At 47.9% G+C, this 13,871-nt stretch overlaps 1 protein-coding gene across 5 annotated transcripts in view; it reads right to left on the bottom strand.

Moving 5' to 3' along the window:
* Eva1c (eva-1 homolog C) overlaps window positions 1-13,871 on the bottom strand; it is a 76,689-nt gene that overhangs the window by 17,165 nt on the left and 45,653 nt on the right. For all 5 annotated transcript variants that reach the window (XM_052158778.1, XM_052158775.1, XM_052158776.1 and 2 more), the window contains one exon: window positions 11,465-11,617. In XM_052158778.1, the coding sequence (XP_052014738.1) occupies window positions 11,465-11,617 (153 nt within the window). The remainder of the gene's footprint in view (window positions 1-11,464; window positions 11,618-13,871) is intronic.

Below are 13,871 nucleotides of genomic sequence, written 5' to 3' on the forward strand. Positions count from 1 at the left end.
CTTTTACAAATTATACAAGAGTTTATATTTTAAAATACAGATAAAACAACACTGGAGAGAAAAATCCCCTGCAAATCCTGCTTTTTGGGAAGGGAGTCCCCCTTGCCTGTTCATCTCTGAGGACATCTCTCTGAGCCCATTGTGGAGGTACATGCTTACAATCCCAGCACCCAAGAGGTGGGACAGAGGATCAGGAGTTGGTGTCATTCCTGAGCTACAGGAGACCCCTTTTCAAAGTCAGAAAGGGATCTGGAGAGCCAGATCAGCAGTGAAGAGCACTGGCTGCTTTTGCAGAGAACCTGGTCGTGTTCCCAGCACACACACAGTGGCTCAAAACCATCTGTAATTCCAGTTCCAGGGAACAGAATCTAATGCCTTCTTCTGATCTCCACAGGTCCCAAGCAAACATGTGCCTACACCCAAGCAAAGCACTTGTGCACATAAACTAGAATAAATAAATATAAAAGAAATTAAAGAACTCTTTTGCCACTTTTCACTATGTAAATACCTGTCCCCTCAATGGTGTCACACATGTGTTACCTTGTATGTGGCTCTTCCCCTTTATTCATATGTTTGAGAACATGTAAACATACACTTTATTTAATTTCAGATTTTTACTTTTAATTGTGTGGATGTGTGAAGGTCAGTGTGCAGGTGTGTGTGTGTAAACTCGGGAGCCCACGGAGGCCAGAGGTGCTGGGATGGTCCTGGGACTGCTGTATCAGATGCTCAGGCTTCTAGTTTGAGTCCATATACGATCCATTTAGCCCTCTCTCCAGTCTCATCTGCTTTGTTTTTAAAGGATGCCCTGATTTTCATTCACTTGTAACACCCAGAGGAACATTCAGGGTCTTTCCCATTTTTTAACCCAGTAAGCAAAGTCATGTTGAACCTGCTTAGAGCTAAATAATTGTAGGCAAATATGGGACTTGCCATAGGAATTCGTGGTCATAGATTGCCCTGTCAAAGATCTAAAGCATGAATACTGTGACATGTTGACAGGCTATTATTTAGGGAAATGGTACCATTGTGTACTGCTGGTGGAAATTAATGTTCGAGAAAGTATATGTTCTCTTAGAGCTATGAAGAAATAGATGCCTGACCATTTGTGGGGAGAGAGTTACTGTTATGAGTGTTTTTGTGGGTTGTTGCATGTTGCCCCGGATGATATAAAACTCCTTAAAGCTAAGGATGGCCTTGAACTTCTGCTCCTACTGCCTCCGTCTCTCCAAGCACTGTCATTATAGACATGCACCAACACGCCCAGTTTATGCAATGCTGGGATCAAAGCCTGAATGAGCTCCATCCTCACTCCATCCTGAATCCAGCTGCTGAGACTGACAGAAGAAAGAAAACTACCACCTAGGTCTAAGCTGTGAGGACCACTGCTGACAGAATCTGAATATCCTCCATGCTTTAGCGACAGAACTTATCCTTCCTCAAAGACTTTATCTCATCTCCAGAGACTTTATCCTAGCCGTGACCTCAGGAAGTGGCCAAGGTAATTCAGGTCTGACTCAGGGCTGTCTGTGCCCTTGATTGATGCTTAGCTCTGAACCATTCCCAGGATTTTGTTGTTTCTTTAAAGGTGGTTATTTCCCGCCCACACGGGTTTTGCTTCTGTGGCTGCCAGGCTCCCTCCTCCCCAATACATGTGATAACAAGATATTCCCCCATTTGAATTCTTACTTTTTGGCAATTGTTTAACACTAGGTCTGAAGTTAATCACTCTTGCAAGCCTGTGTTTATTTAGATAATTGGGCTGGCTGCTCTTAAGTGGCCCTGTCTTGGCAGTGGAGAGTTCCTGGCACCTTGATCTTGGCTAAAAAGCCCAGGCCTGCCCACACTTGGCCTTGGGACAGCCTTAGCCCAGCCTTTGAGGCCCATTGTGTGGTTTTTCATTCTCTTATTAAGGAAGTAGCAGAATCCCTGGAGCCCACCCAGAAAATGTGACCATAGCAGGAAATGACACACCGAGTCGCACCCTGGTGCCCGGTACTGTGGGAAGACTCCCAATTTAAAAAGCTGCTTTGGCTGTTGCTCAGGGGGCCAGCGATGGCTCATTGAACTCACCCCTTTCTTTCCTTTTCCCTTCTCCCAGATGAATTTTAGTGGTAACAGGCCTGGCTCACTTCAAGATCTTTCAGAAATGCCTCTGGCTGGGCCACCCTCAACACAGAGAACTCACACCTCATTCTGCTGGACCCCACAGGACTGTAAGATGTTACTTTCCAGTGTCACTTATTAGCTGAAGCCCCTTCTTTGATATTCCTTTGCTAGGGTACCCCCAGGTGCACCCCCAGAAGCCTGCTTCGTGCCAATTGTGGAAGTTGGAAGTTCAAGACTGAGGTGCCATCAGGGCTGGCTCCGTGGGACCTCTGGCTGGCTTGTCTGCCTTCACGTGGCCGGTGTCCTGGCTTCCTCTCATTATAAAGGCACAAATCAGATTGTTCAGGGCCCACTTGAATGACCCCATGTCAACCTAAGCTCCCCTTAAAAGGTCCTGTCTGTAAGTAAAGACCCAGTTCTCAGGTTCTGGCAGAAGGGCTTCAGTGTGTGGGTCTTGGTGGGGCATCTGAATAGTACTCAAGTTTGTAGCCATAGTTATCTCCAGGGATTTATGTGCATGAACTCCCTCTTCCCACATGCACCAAGCCTGGTCTACGCAGCATGACAGAGATGAAGTGTTTGGCTTCTTATTCTTTTACACCCATTCCCAGTGGAAGCCAGCTACTACTTCACGACAACACCCTGGGCCTGTGAGGGGAAGAACTGAAGCCTCTTACCGACAACCAGTGCCAACCCCACAGCCCCACATCAGTGCCACCTTCTGCCTATCAGTTGGCCACCTTGGGAGTACAGTCCCCCAACCAGAGGTATAACCTCGGGAGACCTCCCTGCACTCAAAGCAAGAAACTCCACTCTCAGCTGCCCCTGGATTCCCGCCCCACAGAGGCTGCAAGATGATCTGTGTTTTATCGTCGCCCATTAAAATGTGGAGTGTTTTATTACAGAGCAATAGGAAATGAATACTCAGGTTAATTTTTAGGAATGTGTGGCTGAGGTGGTGGATCTGGGACTGAGCGGTGGGCAAGAGTTAGGAAGACCTTGCAGGGAAGTTTGGAGAAAATTTAAGGGATTTGATGAAAAAAAAACTCAGTATCCAGCAGCCTTATACCCTGAAATCAGGAGAGGCTCCAGTGTGGGCTGCCCCAGCTTAGCCCTGGATGGATACAATAGGCAAGATGTCCCCGCCTGACCCGCCCCAGCCATTGATTTGGGCAGCAAGCAATATCTGGTTATCCTTCTCTATGCTATGCCAAATGAAGACAACTATCTGTGTGCATGAAACAGATAGTCGTGGGAAGTACTATCCCAGACAAGGCTGTGCTGTGCAACAAATGCTGACCACCTCTGACCCTGCCTTCCCATGCATGGCTTGGACAGATGGGGGACACGGTGGCCGCCATCTTCTCTGTGGTCCCAGAACATAGTTGTAGGCATGAGCACTTTCAGGCCTCACTAAGAGAATGTGTTCCATTGATAGCCAGGTACTGGGCATCCCTGAGGGCGCATATCACAGCACAGTGGAATCACTCCTGTGACTTCAAGTGTGGCACACATACACATACTGAAAACTACCCTGGTGGGGGGGGGGGGTGCGGAGAGGCCTCTCATAGTCACCCAGTCAGCTCCTCTTGAAACTGGTCTACATATGGCACAGGCAGAACCAAAGAGGTCAGCACTAATAAAACTCAGGGCTATTAAAAATAGTATTTTTAAAAGGAGACCTAAGTTGGGAGGCAGATAGGGTTGGAGAGAGGAGTTGAATGGAGGTGGAAAGGTGTGGATAAGATCAGAATGTACTGTACACAGGTACAAACATTTCAAATAAAAATAAAATGCTATTTAAAGAAGCCAGTGGCCAGCTCTATGTAGCATGTGAGATATTTACAGTAGGAAAATCATTCAAGGGTTAGTTACTCTTTGCTCTGCTAAGAGCTTAAAAAATTATGAACCCAGTCAATCAATCAGTCAATCAATCAATCAATCAGTCAATCAATCAACCAATCAATCAGTAGGAGGAAGCCAGGTTAGGGGGCTAGAAACAATGTATACTAGTACAATGTATACTTTGTATATACATTGTATATACATCCATAATCCAAAGAAGGCAAATTAAAGCAATATTATGGAAACCTTCAGGAAAATCACACAACAGACAGTCAAAGCTGCAGGGCAACCCAAAAGTTGTGCCTTACTGGTTATATATGCAAATTGGTATACATGTGCTTGTACAAATAAATTGGTAAGTTTATACATATAAGTCAGAAAACACTCTGGAGATATAAACAATCTCCACCCACTTCTGATATAAAACAGGTGGGAATTTATTCCAAAGAAATAGCCCATAAAAAACTACCAGCACACACTCGCCTACAAAATGTATTCTGAAACTCAGAAACAACAAAACCCTCCCAATAGGGAATCCTCTAAGCAAGATTAGGTAGGCAGTGTTGGTGCTTTCTTGACCATGTGGGAAAAGACCCTTGCTATAAAGTCAAGGGAAAGAAGGCCAAAGGATAATTACAAAATTTATTCTTAGCCATCTGGACTTAGGAGAAACCCAGAAAAAACAAATATCTTGTCATTTGATGGTCAAAATTATAGCTGAGTCTTATTATTATTTATTACTGTTTGATGTTGCTATTGTGTTCATGCCAAAGACAATGGCGATGTTTTAGAAAGTTCGAGAAGTATCTTCCTCCCAGTCTTTGAATACTGAAGCCATGCTGAGCTGTTGTGGAGGCCAGAATGACCCTTGACCCCCATGTACCTGCCAGGCCTGCTTGTCTCCGCCAAAGCTCAGGCTTGCAGAGATGCGTGCTGAATCTAAAGCACGTGGGCCCGCCAGACTTCAGCTCATATGCATAGGAAAATACACAGATCAGTCTGGAAAGCCCGGTGCTCTGGGACGCCAACCGCAGGGCTCCCTTCACGGGCCCCTGATGAGAACCAGCCCTCAACTCGTGTGTGCTCATCCGTCTGAGCCTACGCCAGGTCCGGGGTAAAGGCCAAATGTGCCTCCCCCTTCTTCAAAGCCATGTGCCTGGGCTGCAGGAATGGCTGGGAGCAGAGAGCAGCTCTCTCTCTCTCTCTCTCGCTCTCTCTCTCTCTCTCTCTCTCTCTCTCTTTCTCTCTCTCTCTCACACACACACACACACACACACACACACACACACACATACACACACACACACACTGGCAGCCTGTGGCCCGGATGTGGCCCTCCAAGGCTTGTTGTCTTTGGCTTATTCAGTGTTTTAAAAGTTGGAACATTTCACATTAAAAAAAAAGAAAATCCAACCGGATTTCCAGCATCTCAGGAGAGCTTAGACGGTGTGATAACTCTGAGCCCACATTCCAGCCTGAAACCCAGAGCCAAGGGTGGGCACTGAGCCAGGCTTACAAGGGTCCCTGACTCATTCACCCACTGAAGATTCATAGGGCACCCATCCTGTGACAGGTCTGGTTGCTGACCTAGTACCTGTAGAGCTCGGTATCCGGGAGGATAAGCCACCTACACATTCCGTGGAACTTTTTGCTATGAAGACAGATTTGATAACAAGGCTCTGTTCTGGGAGGTGGAAGGGAAACCTCTCTGATGCCAGTAAAGGTGACTGAAGAAGTGTAAGAAAGCTGGCCACATATGCTTTAGAGGTCATGAGGGAAGGGGAGAGAGAGGAACAGGACAGCAGCGGCCTTCTGTGTCTAGTTACGATGGGAAGAGTACAGACTTTTACACAGTGGGGGGTGTAGCCTGCTGAACTTAGTGAAACCTTCCTGATGTTGTCCAGTGGAGAAAGGAGGGGACCCCATGGCCCAGAAGAGAGATACCCAGAGTGCGCTGGGGGCCAAGAGGCCAGGTTGGAAGTATGTGGTCACCAGGGGATACTGTAGGGTCAGGGTGGATGTGCCACCTGGGGGACAGGAAGTGTGTATTGTCAGTTGGGTGACAAAGTTTATTTATACAGAAGGGACACACTGAGGAGTTTCTAGGGAGTATGTCCCAGGTCCAGTCAGCAACCATGATAAACAGTGATACCTGCTGGAAGAGGGAAGATTTCTTAACAGCCAGCTTGTCAAAGAAATGTATCAGCTAGCAAATACATCTCGTGTCTTCTAAGAGATTTAGTTTTACAAATTTGAGTCAAAATGAATGTATGTCTGAACACCATTTTTAAATTGTGTGTGCGTGCATGTGTGTGTGCGTGAGTGCAGTGTGTGTGCATTTTTAAATTGTGTGTGTGTGCATGTGTGTGTGCGTGCGTGCAGTGTGTGTGTGCGTGCATGTGTGTGTGCGTGTGTGCAGTGTGTGTGCATGCGTGCTGTGTGTGTGTGTGTGTGTGTGTGTGTGTGTGTGTGGCAGAGGGGTGAGGTGCATGCCTGAATAGAGGCAGAGGTCAAAATTAAGTATCTTTGTCTTTTGCTCTCTACCTTTGGTTACTGATTTTTTGACAAAGCTCTTTCTCTCTCTGAATCCAGATCTCATCAGTTAGCTAGAATGGCTGGCCCAAAGTGCTCAAGCATCCTCCTGTCTCTGCTTCCCAGTACAGGGTTCTCAGGGGTGCACCCCACACTTGACTTTGTATAGTGAGATTGCTAGGGACCAGAGCTCAGGTCCTCTCGGGCCATCATGCTTGCAGAGGCAGCATTTCACCACCAGGCCTTCTCCCCGCTCCCCCACTCTGCGAGCCTGGTTCTGCCCCGAGGGATGAGTATAGACTTGAGGTGTTTGGTCCCCAGGAGCTCCAACCTTCCTTTGAGACCTTCCCGGTGCTGCAGCACGGGAGAGAAGAAAGGCCTCGTTAGTGCAGTCTCAAGTCTTCCTTGCTGATGAGGGATGAGCTTGGTGAGGGGCAGGGGCAGCAGGTTACTTTGGCCAGAGCATAAACTCTTTGTTCTCATATGCTAAACAAGAGCAAGGTCTTCAAGCCACAGATCTTCTGTATCCGCCAGGTTATCTCTGCTGTCTGCACTGGGCCACCCTGAGATTCCTCCTCCTCCTCCTCAGGGAAACCTGGGATCTACCACTTGGATTGGTCGGTTTCTCTTCCCAGGAAGTGGGCCTCCCATCCAGCCCCCTCGGAATGGGAATGAGCACAGAGCCTTCAGCCACAGGATCTGCCTACTGGATATTTGTGTGCTCAAGAGAACAGCTGGGGCAGTTGCTTGTCGTGGGTCCCTAAGACACACATTAGCTTTAATAAGGCTGGGAAACAGGGCGCCCTTCACCTGTTTTGACATAAGAAATGATGTCGAGCCATTGGGGGGTACCTGAGGGTGTGGAGGGGCTTGTCACCAAGTCTGATGACCAGAGTTTGATTCCTGGGGCCCGCCGGTAGAGAGGAGGGAGTCAACTCCCACATGCTGCTCCTGACCATGGAACATGCACAATTATACACTGAATAAACAAATGCAGAAAATGTTCTTTAAAAGAAGAGGTGTATGGAAGAGGCTTGGGAGAACACATGAAGGTACAGAGCCCGTGGAGTCCTGCATGTGACTCCTCTCTTGAACAGCAAAAGAGCTGAGAGGAAAAACAAAAACAAAAACAAAAAGATCCTGTTTGGCCATCAAGGGTCCCCTGTCTGGCCACAGGATGCACATCGCCATGACACCTCTACAGAGAGGTTAAGAGAAGGACAGAAATGGTTCTAAAGGCGATGGCTCTGCAGCCTGGGGACAGCAGCAAGCCTAGGAATGGAAGGCTTCTGCACAGCCCAGGCCACGGTCCTGTCTCCTAACTCAGGAGGCATGGAGACACTGGAGAGAGAAACCCCACAGCTCCGGTCTCCGCATGTTCCAAGTGATTGAAGAGAGAGGGCTGAATCGGTCACTCGCGTGTCACTCGGGGATGGAGCAGCGAGTGGAGACACTCAGGACTGGCCCTTACAGGTGCCTCTTGGCCCACTTGGGAATCACACATGTGACACGGAAGACTGGCTCCCTAAGCTAGAAAAGGAGAGCTGAGCGCTGCTGCCTTTGGGGCCTGCCCTGTGACAGGTGGCCACCACTCCCAAGAGTAAAGTGTATGGGACAGTAGGATGGCTCAGCAGGTAAAGGCCCTTGTCACCAAGCCTGCCAACCTGAGCTTAGTCACTGGGACCAACATAGAACGAAGAGAGACAACTGTTGTGAGTTTCCTGATGACATCCATATGTCCACTCCAGCTCGTGCAAACAGCCCTTCCCGTATAGATACAACTAGAGAACGTGTACACGGGCCTCTGTCACTACAATTTTTAGTTACCATAAGGAAATACTCGAGGCTGTGTAACTTTAAAGAAAAGAGGTTTATTTTGACTCACAGCCCTGGTCCAAGGTCAAGGGTCCATACTTAGTTACAGCCTTCTGAATGGCCGGAAGAAGAATGGCGCTTCACGCAGCTTCGCACACAAGCACGTGCCTCTTCTGACCTCTCCTCCAGCTTCTGCAGCCACCAGCACTGAATCACGGCCTCTCTCTAGTCTGATGACTCTACCTAACGCTGAACACTGCTCTAAGGTCCTGCTTGTAAATGTCACAGTGAGGTCCCTCTTCGTCCATCTTGGTACAGTCCAGTGGGGAGTTTCATGAGCCCTTGGGGGCACATCGAAATCATATGCAATCCACAGCAACCCTTCTCTGTCCACCTCACAATGCAAATGCGTTTCTGTCCACCAGAGTCCTACAGCCTTAGCTCGGTCTGACATTCATTCGAAAGACCCAGGGCTCAGCCGGAGACTCAAGTTGACCCTCTGCAGTTGTACAATCAGAACAAGTTCCATTTCTGAGATCCAAAGAAGGAATGAAAAAGTGGGAAAGAATTCTCAGCCCAAAGCAAGACTGAAATCCTGCAGGGCAAACACTAAACCCTAACGTGCCGAGACCAGTCTCTCACACACTGTGAGGTGGGGGGTTCTGAGCTTTTCCATGGCTTCCCGGCCACAGGGCGGCTCTCCAGAAGCCTTCCTCAGTGAGAGCTGCAGGTGCCTCTGGCACCTTTCTCAAAGGGACACAGCCCTGGCTCTGAGGAAGAAGAGGGAGAGTAGAACTGAATGAGACCTGGGAGGCCTATGCAAAGGAGGAAAAGATGGGGCATGAGAACTTGTGAGCTAAGACCAGAGGCGGCCCGCTAGAATTGCCTACCAGCATTCCAGGAAGTCTGAGAGGAACGGTGGCATTTTATAAGCTACCCCTAACAGACAGTGTGTGAGAATGTCTGCACAATGCAAACTAACAGAGCCCTCAATGGTGAGGTGTAAAAGTCCACAAAACTTTTGAGGCTCCTTCTGGCTTCCTCTCATGTGAATGCATTTTTTTTTTTTTGAGACAGGGTTTCTCTGTGTGGCCCTGGCTGGCCTTGAACTCACTGAGACCTGTCTGCCTCTGCTTCCCAAGCACTGGAATCAAAGGTGTGCACCACCACTGCTTGGTTAGAATGCATTCTTAATAAATTCCTTCACTTTTCTTGCTTCTAACACATCCAATTCCTTGTTCCAAACACAAGAATCTGGGCACCCCAGCAGGTGCCCACCAAACCCCTGCACCCACCAATATCAGCTTCATTATACCCTCAAACTGACTCTCTGCTGTTGTAAACCTGTACAATCAGAACAAGATCCATTTCCGAGATCCAAGGGTGAAATGGGGGTAGTGTTGCTGGTTTACAACGGTGACGTACCCCTGTAAAGTGGGGGCTTTCCACGGGGGCTCCAACCCACGGTTAATTTCTGCCAGGCTTCCCTTTGAAACCTCAGGGGACGCCCCCATGGCACCACAACCACACACCTGAAATTCCAGCCTGGCCTGGATGCCAACGGGCAGCACCCAGGAGCTGCACACAGGCCTGTTTGACTCCAGGCCTTTTTCCAGTTGTTCTGACATCAGCGATTGGCTGGCTTCCGTCCACACTAATCTCTCCAGCAAGTGTTTTTCCAGCCTCACCTTTATAGCTTGTTCTTTGGTCCCTTGTTGGCCAGACTGAGAGGTTTTTCAGATCTTCCTCTTTGGTCCTGAGTTTTACTACAAATCTGTCTAAAAGCAGCCAACAACGGCCACACAGCAGCAAGAATCTTGGTTGATCTGAAATCTCATTTCCCTGGTAAACAAACGATCATCTTTACATGTGGTGTTCCACGGGGTTTTAGGGCGTGGACCCCACACAGCAGGCTTCATTGCTATTTCATATAAAAATTACCTCCTTCCTGTTTCCTAAGAGGCTCCCCATTTTCATCTGAGATGAATTTGCTAGTCTCTTCTGAACCATCTCCAGAACAGGCCAGTAGTATTTGCCTTATACCAGTATAGACTTTCCCCAGCTCACTTCTCCAGACTCCTCTGACCTCTGCCATTATCCAGTTTCAAAGCCACTCCCACATTCTCACATACAGATATAGTAATGACCCCATATACTTCCAGTGCAAATTTTCTGTATTAGTTTTCTGCTTTTTGTTTTATTGTAACAAAGTACCCGGAGCGAGTGACATTGTAAAGAAAAAAGGCTTATTTTGGCTCAGGGCTCCAGTCCGAGGGCAGGAGCCTGTGTCTGATGATGGTCTTGCTGGCTGTTTCTAGGCAGCACCGGGTACCACATAACAAGAGACAGGAATGTCTCCTCTGGTCTGACCTCTTCTTATAAAGGCTTCTGGGCATTCCACACTGATAACCTGATCTGCCTCTAATCACCTCCAAAATTCAGACCTCCAAATGCTTCTGTAGCATTACGTTTCGAGCATCTTAATATGGAAAATTTTCCCATCAGGGATTAGATTGTGGCACATGATCCTTGGAAGACATGCGAGCTACATCCAAACATCATAAGGCCTTCAAGGCACGTGCTCCTAGCAATAATATAGTCTGCTATATATTTATATCATATATTACAGGTTTAATAGTATAGACGGTATTATTAACAATGTTTTGACATTAGGACATGGCATTGGTGCCGGCAGATGTGTTGGACCTTTTTCACATCTGTGTTAGGATGTGTGGGGCTGATGGGCAGCAAGGTGGACACCTGTTGAATAGAGGAACTTTTCCCCTAGGTCCCCTAGATATTTCCCATTTGTGCTTGGGCTAACCTGCAGCTGCAGATGATGGGTACATGGAGAACCAGCTGTATCTACTCCTTCCTCTTCTGTCTATTTATGGTCTCCTTCTGCAGCACTGGAAGGCCACTCTGTGATGGCGTAGATTATTGATGAGTTCCCAGTGCCTAGAACAGGCCCTGCATACAGCAGGTGCTCACTATGTTGCCGTGTGGCATGACTGAACCACTAGGAGATTCAGACCTATGGGGCAGAGAGGCCCCTGCAGCACCTTGGCTTTCCCTCTCATGCAGATGCAACCCGCATTTCACTGCTGACCCCGGGCCACAATCCACTTAGACAACTTAGTTATAGCCAAATAAGATCACCTACCAAAGGGGGGCAGCAGATCCGCCCCAGAGGAGCAGATGTCTCTTTGCTGGGTCCTCCGGCCGTAGGCGGCAGAGTAGATGTTGAGAAACTTGGACTCGTGGCAGTGTAGCTTCAGCTCCTGGTCTTCACACACTGTCTTGTTCTTCAACTCATCTGGAGAGGAAGCAGAAACCGGTGACAGATTAGCCTCGCTGAGAAGGAATGGCTGCGGACCCAACAGCACACACATCCAACAGCACACACATCGGAGCTGGAGGCTCATGCCCACGTCTCAGCACTGGGGAGGTGCCCGCAGGAGGACGGGAAGCTCGGGATAACTTCACACCCCCAGCTGTATAGCAAGTGTGAGGCCATTTGGGGATATATGAGACTCTGATTTTTTTTTAAGGGAGAGGGAGAGGGGGAAGGGGGGAAGGAAGGGGAGAGGAGGGAGAGGGGGGGAAAGAGAGAGAGAGAGAGAGAGAGAGAGAGAGAGAGAGAGAGAGAGAGAGAGAGAGATCGGTCTTGTAATTCTAGTACCCAAGAGGCTGAAGCAGGAAGATCTCTGTGCTACCATAATAAAAGTCTCTCTTCATACATCATACAGAGTCGCCATTTTCCTGATCTGCAAAGGTAAAAAGTCTTTGCTTTAAAAAAAAGAAAGCATGGGGTAGAACCATCCATTTAATAAGAAACTTAAATGTTATTGTACGTGTATGTGTGCGGAATGAATATCTCAACGCATTGTATGGACAGCTGACTGTGCATTTTCTCCTTCTAAGATGTGACTTCCAGCGATTGGCCCATGTCACCAGGCCTGACAGCGAGCACGCTTACCCATGGAACCATCTTGCTGATTCAAATAAAGTTTATAATAATTTTCCTCTCTCTCTCTCTCTCTCTCTCTCTCTCTCTCTCTCTCTCTCTCTCTCTCTCTCTCTCCTTCCCCCTATCCCCTTGAGACATGACTTCTCTTTTTGAGACATGTATAGCCTTGCTGTCCTGGAACTTGCTCTGTAGATCAGGCTGGCTGTGCCTGCCTTTGCCTCCCACATGCTGGAGTTAAATGCTCGTGGTACTGCTGCCCAACAATGACTTTTTTCTTTTTAAAAGTAACAATTTCTTACATAATAATTTGTGGGTATGACCAAGGAGCAGATTCAGTAAACTTGGGCACAAGTCAGGAGCCTCCTATGGCTGGATATGGTCAAGAGAACAAAGTTCGGGAAACTTACTAGAGGTTGTTGAACTGTTCATTTAAAATGGGTGATTTCGTGCTATATAAATTATACCTCAAGATACTTTAAAAGTAATTATAGTTGGCATTGAGGCCTTCCCCTCCACTTGTTCCTATTCCGAGCACGTTAGATGTAGTAATGAGCTCCGCTCAAAGCCGCCTTTTGGTGAGCTGCCTCTTCGGAGCCTGTTAAGCCCAGGCAGCAGGGCTAATGACAAGATGCCAGGGACAAGAGGCCCGGGCTGGCCTCTGCTGCCTGTCTGCAGGGAGCCAGTTTCCCGAGGAAGTTCTGGCCTCTCATGTCCCTCCTCAGCTCACGGTTATCTCCCGCTCTGCCCAATTCCAGATCCTCATACCCCTCAAGACTGAGTCCTCCCAAATGTGATCTGAGACCCACTGATGGGTCTTGAAGTCACACTAGAGAGTTGTCACCAGGGAATTTAAAAACTACAGACCAGCTGGGAGTGACCGCATACAGCTGTGACCCCAGCCCAGCACAAAGGCTGAGAGTCTGAGCTACATCCCCGTCTCTTCCTCTCTCAGGGAAGAAAGAAGAGGAAGGGGGGAGAAAGAAGAGGAAGAAAAACAGAAGAGGAGAAGCAGACGGAGAAGGAGAGGAAGTCAAAGAGGAAAGAGGGAGAAGCAGAGGGAGAGGGAGAAGATGGAGATGATGAAGAAGAACCAGAACAACAAGCAGCAGCAGAAGGAGAAGCAGAAGGATGAGGAGAAGATGATGAAGATGAAGAGAAGAAAAAGAAAAAGAGGAGGAAGAAACAGAAAAGAAAAAATAATGGTTAGAAATCATCAGAACATCAAAGGCATTCTATAGGATTAGCAAGGCCATAATTTCAACAGTTATCTTTCAGTTGTGCAAATATGAGTGTGTGTGTGTCATGTTGGGCCAATAAGCACAATGTTGGTTTTTCACTGTGTTGGAATCCACAATCTGAAAGCTCTCACCATAAGGCTTCCAGAAAAGCATATGCAGAGCTAGGACAGCTGACTGGCCTTTCAACACTGCTTACACTCCGAAAAAATTAAACCATTAAAAAAAAAAACTGCAGCAACAAAGCCCACCTTCCCATGACTTGGAAGTTCCTGTGATTCTTCACTAAAAGCCCCCAAAGAAGCAGACAGACCAAACCTTGGGTCATAGGCAAGAAGAGACTTCAGATCTCAAGATGCCAGCCA

Source organism: Apodemus sylvaticus, chromosome 15, assembly GCF_947179515.1.
Source record: "Apodemus sylvaticus chromosome 15, mApoSyl1.1, whole genome shotgun sequence".
NCBI lineage: Eukaryota > Metazoa > Chordata > Mammalia > Rodentia > Muridae > Apodemus > Apodemus sylvaticus.